Source organism: Etheostoma cragini, chromosome 12 (genome assembly GCF_013103735.1).
Source record: "Etheostoma cragini isolate CJK2018 chromosome 12, CSU_Ecrag_1.0, whole genome shotgun sequence".
In the NCBI taxonomy this organism is placed as follows: Eukaryota; Metazoa; Chordata; class Actinopteri; order Perciformes; family Percidae; genus Etheostoma; species Etheostoma cragini.
In genome coordinates this window covers 22930977-22945551 of record NC_048418.1, presented here as the reverse complement: position 1 = coordinate 22945551, position 14575 = coordinate 22930977, and the positions used below count along the sequence as shown (strand labels likewise).

Genomic DNA, 14575 nt, shown 5'->3' with positions numbered 1-14575 from the left:
CATGTAATGAAATTTTAAGGCACCACTACAACATGGCAAACTACATAGTGCACTATTTCTCTGAAAAGGAGTGTTTTCATACACAGCTACTGTCTCTCTCTGGGCACCACATCCCCCCTATCCTCCTTTAGATCTGGCTAGCACAATGCCACAAAATTTCCTTTACATAAATAAAGCCATTTGCACTATACCGTCATGCAGAAAAGGCACAAATTGTTGCATAAAAAATCTACCAGAATGTAGGAAATGAAGTGTTTGATATGCTCAAAATTAACCGACCCCCCCACAATGTTCCCCTCACCTATGAACAGCTGGCTGTTTAGCTGCAGGTGGATGTGCCCGTCAACAGGAGCCTCCTGTGTGGCGACAGGAAGTTCGTCCAATCGAAGGGACGCCTCCTTGACGTTCCGCTCGGCTCGGACGCGATGCCACCGGTTGTCATTTAGAGGGACACTTGAGTCCACGCGGACCTCCAGCGGCCCGTTACCAACGTCGAAAGAGAAAAGCACCTGAGTAGAGGCTGACAGGAGGGAGAGGGAGACACAGGAGACAAGACGAGGGAGTTCAGGGTCAGGGTCCGGATTTCATACCATTTTAAACATAACAAAAAGCTTTAGTTCATTTTTTTATAATAATGAATGTCATAATGAACATTCAAGCAATTGCCAAAAAGAGTTTTTTCTCTTGGTATTTGTCAGTATGTTCAGAAGATGGTGGCTTCTGGTGACTTTCCCATGCAGGAGGTGAAAATAATGACCACTTTTGAAGTATCCATTATGTATATATATTATATATCCTTCGTGTCCTCCTTGGCTACTAGCAACTGTGTGGAGGAGGGGTCGTTGAGTATGATCACGGAAAGCTTTTATCATGTGGATGGACCGACAGAATTGTTATCACTACTTACGCATGTCAACTTCTACTACTTAACTATCAGCTGATTAAACGTGAACTTTGTTAAAAACCTACCACACTAAAATAAACTCACACTCTATTAAAGTGATATTTACCGCCTCCTTTTTGAAATATAGTTAAATTACATATTTATGTACAGGTAATTTAGAGCAATTTGGCCTCCTAATGGGTGTCTTGATGCATCCGACATGGCAGATATGGAGAAATTGAAACCTTCTAAGAAAGTTCAACAACAATGACTTTGGTGGCATAGGAAAAACTACAACTTCTGTGAAAAATTGGGCAGTGCGAGTTTTTATGTTAATGGAGTTCGGTTTCGTTACCAATGCTCTCTTTTTAAATTCTGCGCAAACTGCAACCCCTCTTGCAAAGGAGCTCGCTTCTTTTGTCATTGCAAACCATCTAGGAGTAATTTAACCCCAACAACAAGCAAAACTGGCCTTTTTCCAAAGTTTTTGTTCCTCTTTTTTTAACACTTTGGTTGCTTTTTTACAGCATTTGTTTCATCACTTTTTCAACACAGATAGTTGGAGATCTCTACCCTCCGTCCCCCAAATATTGAACCCAAAGGTATGCACTTATCTCACAAACATCTAGGGCTCACAGGAAATGCAGTTAGTAAAAGGCAGCTAAAAAAAAATGAATATTGAAGGGACAAAAATATCAGATTGCTTTTCTACCATCCCTATCCAGACATGTGAGGAGAGCCAAACAACATACAGTTGAGAAATCAGCTCTTAAGCTGGAGTTTTAGTTATTATAAATGTCAATGGGATGTTTTATGAGATTCTTTTACATCTGGAATAGAACAGTTTTACTTTTTTTCACTTTCAACGATCCCTGTCAAGTTCATTCCCACAAAAGTAGTCGATTTTGGAGACTAGCGGCATCTCATCTTTTGTGTTTTGGAAGGAGAAGATGTATTACTCTGTGAGCACAGAGCAAGATGAAACAATATCCCAGCATCACACCGTAACTTCATTTCGAAACTGTTCTCTGAAGAAGTCGGCAACAGAGCAGCAGTATTCAGAGCTGGAACATGCACAGTGACAGTGATTTCCCGGAGGAGAGAGGCTGTTGGTGCGGCAGTGTCGCTGTATAATGTTCTGTGTGTGTCCCTTCAAATCCCATTTCTAAGAAATTGCAGCACAATATATAAAGCCACAAACTAAACCCGACAAAAATGAAATGGGCTTCTTGAGCTACAAAAAGCAACTATAGAACATCTATAGTTTAAGCCATCTGTACACGTCTATACTGGCTGATTGGTTGACGTTAGGCATTGACCTTGATTGGTTAAGGTTAGGATAGCCAAAAGGTTGGATTAACAAATTGAGTAGCATTCACACCAGTCTATTGGCCAGGCGTCCATGCTTACAAGAACGCCTGGCTAACAGTAGCATGTGAATTTTATTGAAGGGCAGGTCTTGGCTAGAAGTTGCTTGGGTTCCAAAATAACACATTCACAAGGCACCCTATCTTACCATAAACACATATCTCATGCCTAGCTGCATAATCATAAGCACAAAGAACACCCCATGTGAGAATTTTCGCCATATTTTAAAAAACAACAAACTGATGAGCACAAGACCGTGATGCTGTGATACACATAGAATAAGAAAAAGAAAAAAACTTGGATATTGCTGTCATATTCTTAAAGATATGCGCTTTGGGACTGAGAGCTGTAACTGAAAATATGAGCAATGAAAACACAAAGCTGAAGTGAAGCAAAGAAAGTTATACTGTCTTCCTCTTTTTTTCTCTCTCTATGCTGTATTCTTTTTGCTAAAACTGCTTCTTGAAATTTCAATTTCCTTGTGGGAATGATCCCAAGAGGATTAATACAGAGAAGTCTAAGAAGAGAGTCTCAACTTAACCATCTCTGAAGCAAAGCTAAAATTCTCAGATTTTGTCTGATTTTGCAGCACATAACATCCTTAAGAACAAAAATGTGTTGTACATTTCCTTTATCTGATGCGTCTTCTTCAATATGCCACTTGTAGATATTTGTAGTTTTTTATTCACTTAATTCAGTTGTTTCCCTCATGCTAAGCTATTGTAGCCAGTAGTGAATGCCACCATATGCTGTTTACAGCTCGTGTCTGTGGCTCTGTTGGAAAAAGGCTGAAAAGTGTGATCATTTCAGGGCTGCAGAGAATGGAGACAAGGCTTGGACCCAAATCCAGTTTAAAATGTAGTTATTAAAGGTAGTCAACAATTACTTTTAGAATATCCACCCGGCAAAACATTACAGATTAAGCAGCCATGCAATAATACAGTTACTGGAAGAAATCAAAGATAACATTGACTCTTAGACTCAGCGCTCACCTTCCATTCCAGTAGTTGGTAAAGTCCTTGCTACATCACAAATATTGGCATCAGAATCATTTCAAACAGAATATAGCATCAGCAGTGGGAATATCGCCATCTGCACTCAGCCGTATCACAGCAACAGTCCTTAACACTTTGCTATGGCGCAATTTGCGGTATAGCGGGCGGAGCACAAATCCTTCCTCACAAAAATGTGAAAACACACTAAAGACAATGTCGTTATTGCACTATAGCATTAAGAACAGAAAACACAAACTAGAACTAAAACCTGACCTTTCTATGATGCAAAATCTGTCATCATATGAAATCTGCTCCCCTATGGAGTGATTGATACTGACGTCAGCAAGGCCGGCGATTTGTTCGGCGATATGAGTTTTTTTGGGAAAAGCTATTCTTTGCTTGAGCCACAATCCCAAAAGTTGGGGTAGATCTCTGATAGATCCTTATCATGCATAAAAGTGCTAAGCTCATGGAGGCTCATGGTCCCCCGATTCCCCAGCTTCACCCTCGCCAAAAAACGCTGCTGCCCTCCAGGATGCTTTGATATAGATTATGTCTGTCACCTCCAGGTTTTACATAGATCCAGATTAAGACTTCCAGGTTACACTGACACATCACTCTAATTCGGATTACATCGCCACCCTCCAGCTCCTACTCACAGCTCAGTTCGATCCGGATGAAGTCTTTGATGCCCAGGTTTTCCAGGAACACGCCGGATGTGGCCGTGGTTTTAAACAGGAAGGAGATATCTGCGCTCAGCTCCCCGTGGAAGGTTGGGAAGTGGAGGTACGATGTCTCCTTGTTGAAGAACGCAGCGTTCCAGAAGTTCTCTAAGAAACATGATGATGAAAACACTGTCAAGATCTTTAAAGGTCCCAAGACATTGTGCTCTTTGGATGCTTTAATGTAGACCTTAGTGGTCCCCTAATACCATATCTGAAGTATCTTTTGGTCTTGACCAACTGCCACTTTGCTTGTTTGAAAGCCAAGCGGACGGGGCAAAGCAGTGCGGGCAAAGCAGGGAAAGGGGAGGTAACCATGCCCCTTATGAGGTCATACGGGCCAGATTCCAGATCGGCCCATCTGAGCTTTCATTTACTCAAAGACAGAGCAGGATACCCAGGGCTCAGTTTACACCTATTGCCATTTCTAGCCACTGGGGGACCATAGGCAGGCTGGAGAAACTCATATTAATGTTTCATAAAAAATTCATAAAAGGAAATTTTCATGCAATGGGACCTTTAGGTAAAAGTTCATCAGAGCTAATGTTACTATAAGTTAGATGGACGACTAGACAGGGAGGGAATAGAAATCCCCTTTTTTTTATTATTTTGGAAACAAATTTCCCCACAATACAATTATACACATATAAAAACAAATGTAACATCATGGTTGGTATGACCTGCAGAAGCGCTTGCGCCGATGTTTTGTAGACATCACTGCAGTGCCAATAACATGATGGTATTGTGTAATATTGCTTAAATAGGTATTGAGAGGTGATGTCCCTCCACTTCCGTTGGATTTCATGGGACCTCAATTTGGAAAAGAAGTTTGAAAGTGAATGGGGAGGGGCAAATAGTTTTTTATATCCCAGGGTTCAACGAGTTTTTTTTAAACTTGTAGATAGTATGCACTGCACTCTTTTCTGTGCTAGGGAACAGTTTCAATGGTGGGATTTGTCAGGATAGAAAGATTCTGTCATCTTTCCATCATGTGTAACCCGGCAACTAGAGCAGGACTTACTGTCTCCATGACAACGGAGCGGTCCCACCCTGTAGGCGGCCTCTGACTCGGGCCTCTGGATGTCACCCAGCACCAGAGACCTGACAGGGAGGCTCTCCTCATGGGTGAGCAGACCCGAGTCTTCAGCCCTGCAGGAGGAGAGGGAGGGAGGGAGGGAGGGAGGGAGAGAGGGAGCAAGGGAAGAAGAGATAAGATCAAAAATACTTTTGTTTTATATTTCTCTTTGACAGGACAGTCTCAAAAAAAAAGGAAAGAAAAGTAAAGAAGGGAGGAAAGGGTGAAAGGGGAAGACACGAAAAAGGAGAATGGGGAAATGAAAAGCACGATGAGGAGAAATAGGGAAGAGGAGGAGAAGAAAGAGCGCAAGAGATGAACAGGTAAAGGGAAGAAGATAAGGATGGAAACAGTAAGAAGAAGCAAAGGGGACATGATTACAGAACAAGAGGAAGAGATTAAAAGGGGAGGAGGAAGAGGAGGAAGATAAAGGGGAAGAGATGAAGAAACGAGACAGAGGGGAAGCAATAATGAGGGAGGAGGAGAAAGGACGGAGGACAAGGAGAGGAAATTGGAGAATTAACAGACCAAGAAGTAGGAGGAGTTAAAAAGAGAGTAATTGCAAAAGAAGGACACGGAAAAAGAGCAAAACAAACTAGAGAATGCAATTTCTGAAAAAATAGTGGTCTGATTGCTTTTTTTTGAAAGGATGAGGCTACCCAGAATGTATGTTTGAGGTGGAACAATTTATAGTCAGAATGGTGTTTTCCAGTGAATGTATGGGAAGCAGTTGAAAATGTATAAACTTGAAATTGGAAAATTCCATCCATTCACTTGAATGGGGAAAATTTACCATTAAATGCTGAGTAATTCAGAAATTATGAAAGTTAAGGAAACGTTCTATAGAAGCAGGAATGTCCTAATCGTGCTGAACGTTTTGATGTTGAATGAAGTTTCTATGTTGAAATCTGTAGGAGGAAATGCGCAAAAAAAAAGGGTGCAGGAAAATATGAATAAATAAATAGAAGAACATTGGTTGGTGTGAATATTCTCTTACCTATGTAATGAAGTATTAGTATACATAATATTAGTATTATTATCCATGATAAAAACAATGATAAAGAGATTGTTATTGGACAACTTTGACATAAATGGTGCTAATTGGCCGACAACATTGTAGCAAATTGTTGCTGAATTACACAATACTTTATTAAGCTGACACAACCTGTGCAGCATCTTAGACAATTTGTCAGGAAGCCATTTTAGATAGATAGATAGATAGATAGATTGATAGATAGATAGATAGATAGATAGATATTGATGCCAAAAAAAATGGGAACAGCTAAATATCAGTCACACAGCACAGAACATAAATATAAATGAAATAGTAGGAAAACAATATACATACATACAATATGCATGAAATAAAATACAATATTTAAAATATTTAAAATAGACACAAGTTGGAAAAACAAAACTACTTAACTGGGAATGATAAAGATGTAGATAACCCTAATGTGCAAGTTGCACTTAGTGCAGTATTGTGATGTCTCCGAGCCTTATCTATTTTACTGTAATGCTGCGGCAGATCGTATCATAGCCACCCTGACACTCAACACTCCATTTACGCCAATATCTATGACAGCTATTTTCCAAAAGAGCACTGCAGCCGAGTGAGCAGCTCCATCCATTTACACCCGTGTTCCGATTTATGCGCCTCCAGTAATCTACACGTCATTGTGGTTGTCAGGTGAGAAATTTCCCATTCCCATTTCAACATCCTCACAGCACTCTGAGGATCTGATGGATGGTGTGTAAAAACAGCGTTAGCATCCAACAGTTTCACTGTTTGGACCAAGAGACGGTAGAAAGACGGAACTGAGGTGGGATGAACAAAGCATGATGGGTCAGCCTGTATTACACGTAGAGATTCCGATAATGAGGACGGATCTGATACCAGCGTGTCATATAGTGTATGATGTTTTAAAAGCTGTGTACTACTAGCCTTGCACGGATGGGATATGATAGCTATTTTTGTTGTTAAACCTTTCATGAAACACTGAACACAACAGACTTTTCTTTTATTATTCAGTTTGACAGTAATCCGTAACTGAAAAAAAACCAAAACAAAATACTTTTAAGTAGATAATCCTCGGGGCTACATTACGTGGTATCGGATGGGACCGATACCGATACCAGAGTTTTTGGTAGTATTGGAGGTATTTCTGATATTGGTCTGGAACAACCCAGTCTCGTGATTTGTGTACAGGTCTCGTTATGTATTTCAATGGGAAGCCTATTTTGTGATCACCAAACGATTACAGTAGCGAGTAGTATTGAAAAGCAAAAAATCAGCACAGGGGGTTGGATGGCTCAAAAAACACAGAACTTTCACCATGGAGTCCCCCTTGGGGATGGTGTCCATTTGCTTTTGGCGGTCCGTCTCATGTTGTGGCCGGTGTGTGACGTTTCATTTCCCTGTTGTTTCGTGTCCCTGCACCCGGGGATAGCGTACTGTAAGTGGTGGTCTGTCCCGTTGTTGTGGACGGCGTGTGGGGTTTCATTTCCCCGTTGTTGCGTCCCCCAGAGACCGCGGATCGTGTCCTAGCGCGAGTTGTTGTTAACCGTCCCACGTGTGGCATTTGATTGAGAGCAGCCCAATGTCATGGCAGTTTGTGAAATGTTTTCGTAATTTTACTATATCAATTTGTGTACATGTTGCGATTTTCACGTTTATTACCTGTACATGTCACAACTTAAATCAATAAATCAATCAATCAAAATTACATGACCATTTCACAAACTGGCATGAGACCAGGTTGTATGGGAACATCTCACATCTCAGTAACAGTAACGATATGAAGTATTTGCTAAAGTTATGTCCATGTACACTAGGGCTGGGAATCATTAGAGGCCTCATGATATCATCACGATACTATCATCACAATACTACGATTCAACGATACAATATTATTGCGATTTTAAACATATTGCTATATTCTGCGATATATTGCAAATAATAACCTTTTTCCAACTTCTAATTTTTCCCAATTTCAAATGATGTTACCCAAAGGAAACTTACTACAGCATGTGAGTTCAATATGAGTGTCATAGCAAAGGTTCTGAAAACTTATGAGCATGTGATATTTTTCATTTTCTTTTTAATAAATTTGCAAAAAATTCTGTTTTTTTCTGTTAAGATGGGGTGCTGAGTGTACATTAATGAAAAAATTTAATGAACTTTTTTGAATTTTGGAAAATGGCTGCAATGAAACAAATAGTGAAAAGTGTAAGGGGTCTGAATACTTTCCGTACCCACTGTATATAATAAAAGATCCATACTTGGCACATGTGTATCAATACAGTATTGCCACTGAAAATATCGCAATGCTATGCGGTATTGATTTCCCCCCCACCCCTAATGTACACAACAACAGATCACATTCAATAGATCACATTCAATTGTAACATACAGTATCAAAAATAGTTGATTTTGCGCAGTTGATTTACATTTGTTTCATCTTTCACATCTGTATGTATTATTGTTCATACATTCATCTGCTGTGAACACATGAGGCATGTTTGACCTTTATTACTTTTATTGTAACAGGTGTCAACCTGCCAGAATTTTTAAATGCAACCACTTTAAATCAAACAGGCCAGTTCTCTTATCTAATTATCCTCTGATCTAAACTCATCCAAAGCAAAACATGTTCTCGTTTATTGGCATTTCATCAAACCAATCACAATCTTCTCGGGCGGTGCTAAGCAACAGACGGAGACACAGTGCTGCGGCAAAATAGCCTCGGGAAGGAACTTGTTTTGGTGTAACGTTCAGCCAACCGTAGTTTAGAATGCCAACACAAAGAAAGCAGAAGGTGAATGAGGGACATCCGGCAGAACCTCCTGCAGCACCAGGAACAATCCCGTAAAATGAAACGTCGTTGATATAGAATAGCTCACAACCAATCCTTTTGACAAATGAAAAGCTATCCTGCTTCTCCAGAGTTAAACCTCTACTTAGCAGGCTCGGTTTGGGGGTTTTCAGTAGGTGAAGGATGTCCTGTTTGGGCTGTTACCTGATTGATTAACTTGACAAACCGCTGTGTTCTCCTGTTTTTGAGCCCCCATGTGCAACAGAGAATGCTTCTGCCTTTAAAACACTGCAGTCTTCTATATCAACGCCTATGGTCACAACAATGAAGACACCGGGATATATGTTTCACTCAGTGCAAATTATCAGTCAAATCTGAATGGTTGAACCAAAAAGAAGACATTAACAGAAGCACTTATATTTGTGTATACTGTAATAAAAACCATGTCTATATATGTGTGAAGTTCATTACCAGTCCATGCGGTCGGCGTCACAGTTGCAGTAGTGTTGTGGGTCCACACAGTTGCCCTGCAGGCCGCAGACACACTGCTTGCTGCCTGGATAAGCTCCGCCCCAATAAGTCTGCACACGACCGGAACCGGGACCACCGAGCCACCAGCTGAACGGAGAGCCCTCTGAAACACACACACACACCCTCAATGTACAACAACGTACATTTCCTACAATGCTAAGGAAAGAAAACTGACCCGTACAGTATGTAGATGGAAAAGTTACCTTACTTATTGAATTTCCTTCTTTTGTTATGTCCTAACTCATTTGGTTTGGTCTCAACAGCTGATAGTCCGCTTGGCAAAAGAAATAATAAAAGTTGATTGCAGTAAAAGCTTCCCAATTTCTCTACCACTTTATTTCCCAACATTTTAACCTCAAACATGAAGCTTGGAGCACAGCTCCATCAATTGTCTTTGAAGTCATTTTATGAAGGCTTTTTGTTAACACTCTGAAAAAAATGAGGCATTAAAGGAAAACTAAAGCAAGATAAATCTATCTTGAGCTTGAGAGATGGAGCTTATTTATACTAGGCAACACTTTGAGAGACCGTTACTAACAAAACTGCACAGAAGAGCAGCTTCTTGCCCCCCACCCATGATCAAACAAGAAATGCTTGCAGGACACAGGCAGAAGTTACAAATGCTATCGCAATGGAAATACTGTAAGTCGTATCATGACCTGAGTTGAACTGGGATTGTGAGAAAATAGCTGAGTGCTGTATGGAAAGGGTCCCCATCTCTGTATCTCCTTAGATGAATCCCCTGCTTGAAGCCGGGGGTGCCTCTAATGCTAAATATATTGTTTTTTGGGTGGAGGGCGATAATAGCATACAGTAAAAAATGCTTTTCGCACTGTGAGAGTGCGTAGGTGGAGAGGAGTGAGAGAAGGTGATTGGAAAGGTCTCTGTTGAGTCAGCGCTTCTTTATTTTCCCAGAGAGCAGCAGGGGGGTTATAATGGAACCTCTATACCATTCTTCCTTTTCAAACACTTTCACTATTTTCATCCATCGTTTTATTACCCGGCTCCCAAAAAGTTGCTTAAACACTCAATGTCTTTGTAGTTCCACAGAAGAGAAGAACTTTGAAAATGTGTCCTTGCAATGAATAGTTGTATGGATGTCCACTTGATAACTGCTTATAAAAATGAGGAATCACTTCAAATTGTTGTCCAACTTGTACTTGATGACTTTTTTTCAGTCTTTCAATTGTTTCAGCACTATTTCCTGCTCAAATACACATACAATGCTCACTGGTGAAACATACGGTGCCCTGGAGGCAACATCAAAAAAACTAAAACAAACATCTATTCAAGCTCTGAAATTTCATGAAGAAAAAAAAATGTCTTCCTCCATGTCAAAGTCAAGATCTCGCAAATAAAACTTGAGATCTGGCAAAACAAAGTCAAGATCTCACAAATAAAACTCGAGATCTTGCAAAACAGGTTCAGGATCTCGCAAAAGTGTTTGTCCTAGTACATGTTGTACATGTAGTATATGTATTTTTTTCCCTCCATGTCACCTCCGGGGCTCCGTAGAAACCCCCCTTCAGAGTGGAAATCTTAAAAACAACCCTCCGTCGCGTTTCCTTCAAAAGGGTAAAAACGCAAAAGTGTGCTCCAAAAAATCGAACCATTTTTTGGCTCTCGTCTTCTTTTCCGGTCTGAATAAATGTTCCAGAAAGAAAGTTCTCGAGTCTCGCTTCTCAACACCTAAACGAAACTAAAAGAGCCGCGGCAGTAGGGGAGAGCTAAAAAAAAAACTCAGAGGATGCGAGAGGATGGGGAAGCCTGTCTACAAACCAACTAGTTCTGAGTATCAGGAGATGCAGCTCACGTATTTGATGACAACAGGACATAGCTTGAACCTAGGTCCAGACCTTGGTTCAGACTTTCAGGAGTAAATACCCCAAAAATACCTCTGGAGTAATCGAAACAATCAGAGCAACAGAACAACGTAGCTCAGAGCCACACATGAAAAATGGCTGCCTGGACAAACTTTCTCAAATTACAGCTGAACATTAAAGCGAGAAAAATTCAATATTCAATACAGTAACATAATCTTGATTTATATTTGGTCAGGACCGCCTGGTTTCGTTAGCCTGGGGCATTCAGCCCAGTCTCATAGCAGTCCTATAATGGTCACATTATTTAATCTATTGATTTGTGTACAGATCAGGTTAACGTCGTTATTTTCATGTGTTGATTTCGAATTTTAAAGTAATGTATTTCAGTGGGAAGAAGATTTCGTGATAATAGCACGATTACGGGAGGGAGTAGTATTGAAAAGCTGAAAATCCCCGCAGGGAGGTTGGTTGGGGGATGGATGGCTCAAAGAACACAGGACTTTCACCTCGGAGACCGGGGATTGTGTCCCGCGAGTTAGAATTAATTTCCCCGTTGTTGCGTGCCACAGAGATCATGGATTGTGTCGTGGCGCTTAGGGATTGAGTCCTGTGTGGCGGTCCGTCCCGTTGTTGTCGCTGGCGTGGGGCGTTTAATTTCCTCGTTGTTGCGTCCCCCATAGCAGCCTAGTGTCGCGGCAGTTTGGGAAATGATCACATTTGAAAATTGTGACATGTACATGGAATAATAAATCAAAATTACGTGACTATTTCACTAACTGGCGTGAGACCGGGTTGGGTGCGTTAGGCTGGAGGCATTGTGTCAGTTACATTTAGTAACTACTTTACAGTGGATAAGCACAAACTCCTCGGTCAGTAATTGTCTTAAACCTGCCCCATGTGGCCTATTCAAGTCCAGAGCACATGAAACATTAGCTTGAAGATTTGTCTATTATCCTCGAGGGGGGGTACATTAATGTATGAACCAAATTAATGGCAATCCATGTGATGGATTTTGAGACATCTTGGTCAAAATAACAAATGGCAACTCAATGGTGGCAACAGAGAAAAGAAATTGTGCACCCTCTGGACACAACCAAAATTCATGGCAATCCGTCACCTAGTCAAGTGGTGGACCGAGCAAACGACAAACCCAGAGCCATACTGCCAGCGTGGCTAAAAACTGGATGTTGTGCTCCATTATAGCTGTGTCTCTTCATGCTGTTTTTGCTTGTATATAGACTTGCATGAGAGTGAAAGCTGATGCATTAACTACTACCAAGACAAATGCAATGGAACTTGGTGATCGAAGCATTTCTCCCTCTGTTTTAGATACTCACCACCTCTGAGTCCACAATAAAACACTGATGAGTAGGAGGTATTAAACAAATCCTGGGCGATCAATTTGTCTGAACCCTTCGTGAAAGATTTTTTTTTTTTAATGTTTTCTTCTTTCTGGTTGAGAAAGACTCCCAGCTGAAGAGAGTCTGCTTAACCAAGCATTCATTAACTTTAATTTAACCCCACAAGTCAATTAAGAACAAGTTTTTGTTTACAGTCTTTTCTCATTGAAATGTTGGCTATACATGAGAGGTACTGAGGGAAAAATGGATGGGAAAAAAATGCTAGAGTGCTCTCCCCTGGATAAGATTAAAAGACTAAAAAGATTGAACTAGACTGAATAGGATTGTTAAAAAGTGAGATTTACTTTATTCACAAACACAATATAAAATAAACTCAAATGTGGTGCTCCAATAGAGTTCATGATTAACGTTGAAAGTAGGAAGACACTGACTTAAGAATCCTGTATATACTGTATTTGTTCAGTCTATGACAAAATTAGTCAAAATATAAATGAAACAGGTATCTGTATATTCAATAAACAGCTAGTAAGCAGTCAATTAGCTTAGCTTAGCACATAGACTGGAAAAAGGAGTAAACAGCTACAGTAGTCTGGCTCTGTCCAACAGTAAAATAAAAGCTCTAAAGCTCAAGAATAACATGCCACGTTAACACGTATTTGATGAAAGTGTAACAACAATGTGCCATGTTAATGGGGTGTAATGTGCCAAACTACTGTTTGGCTCTCAGCAGTTGCCGTGCAATCGGAAGAGACTCAAGGAAATTACTGGTCCCAGCCAAGAAACCTTGTAGACCCTGTGTGGGATTATTAATGAGCTTTATGGATTGGAAGATTCTATAACCCTCCGACAGAGCCAGGCTAGCTGTTTCCCTGTTTTCCGTCTTTTTGCTAAGCGAACAGCTAATTGGCTGCTAGCTTTAGCTTGGTTAATCTTCTCATCAAAATGTCTGCAAATATGCAAATTTTCCAAAATGTCCAACTAAGTTAGCAGTTGAAATACCTGGGCAGGTCCTGTCCTTGCGCCCAACTGTTCTTGGTGTGGCTGTTACTCAGGTGGTAGAGCACCTATCTGCCAATCAGTAGGTTGGTGGTTCTATACCTGGCCCTGCCCCCAAGTATCCTTCCTCAAAACACTGAGAATCCCCCTCAATGCTCATCTATTACCTTCAACTAGAGATGTTCCGATACCCTTTTTTACCTCCCGATACCGATTCCGATACTTGTGCTGTTGGTGTCGGCCAATACCAAGTACAGACACCAGTGTGTTTAAAAAACAAACAAAAAAACCAGATCATGCTGCACATGCATGACTGTGATATTATTATCATTGTGGTAAGGCCTGGCTCAGGTTTAACACTTTGTAAAACATGAATTAATACAGCAAATGGAAGCCATTTATTTTTAAACAGAACAGTATATAAATGTTAATTGCAGCCACAATATTGTAAAGATGCATCACTCACACTTCTCTGTGACAGTAGCCCTTCATGCACCCCCAGTTGGAGAGTGTGTGTGGAGAAAACTTGGTCCATTCATCTCGTCCATGGCTTTATTTAAGTTGCTAGCATTGTCGCACAAAACAACATGAACGTTGGACTTGGGGATTTTCCACTTTACTAGCATCCCCTCGCTTCCCTTGCTTCGGCAATTAATGTGCCAGTATGTGACCCTCGTGACTCGGTGGCGTGCAGCATTGCACTTCGAGGGGTAAATGTTGACTCTCTGTCCACCCAATGGGACGTTATACTTAGCAAAGACATGGGGCACACGTCCAAGGGCTAAATGTCCGTGGTAAAGCTGACTGCATGCACGTCTTTCAGCACACACGAAATGTGTTCCCTAACTGTCTCGTGTAATTTGGGTAGCGCAGTTTTGGAGATATATTTACAACCTGGCAAACAGTACCTTGGCTCTTAATTCAAAATTCAAAAACATAAATACAGACATCCTGTCCTCCCACATTGACAATTTGCCTATTCCTGATTTTTCCTCTCCAGACCACC

The 14575-nt window shown here is 40.8% G+C and overlaps 1 protein-coding gene across 1 annotated transcript in view; it reads right to left on the bottom strand.

The window, feature by feature from the left end:
* LOC117954136 (contactin-associated protein-like 4) overlaps nucleotides 1-14575 on the bottom strand; it is a 147611-nt gene that overhangs the window by 29505 nt on the left and 103531 nt on the right. Inside the window, exons 14-17 of the mRNA XM_034887672.1 lie at nucleotides 9330-9492; nucleotides 4990-5117; nucleotides 3906-4076; nucleotides 302-520 (exon numbers count right to left, since the gene is read on the bottom strand). Of these exons, the coding sequence (XP_034743563.1) occupies nucleotides 302-520; nucleotides 3906-4076; nucleotides 4990-5117; nucleotides 9330-9492 (681 nt within the window). The remainder of the gene's footprint in view (nucleotides 1-301; nucleotides 521-3905; nucleotides 4077-4989; nucleotides 5118-9329; nucleotides 9493-14575) is intronic.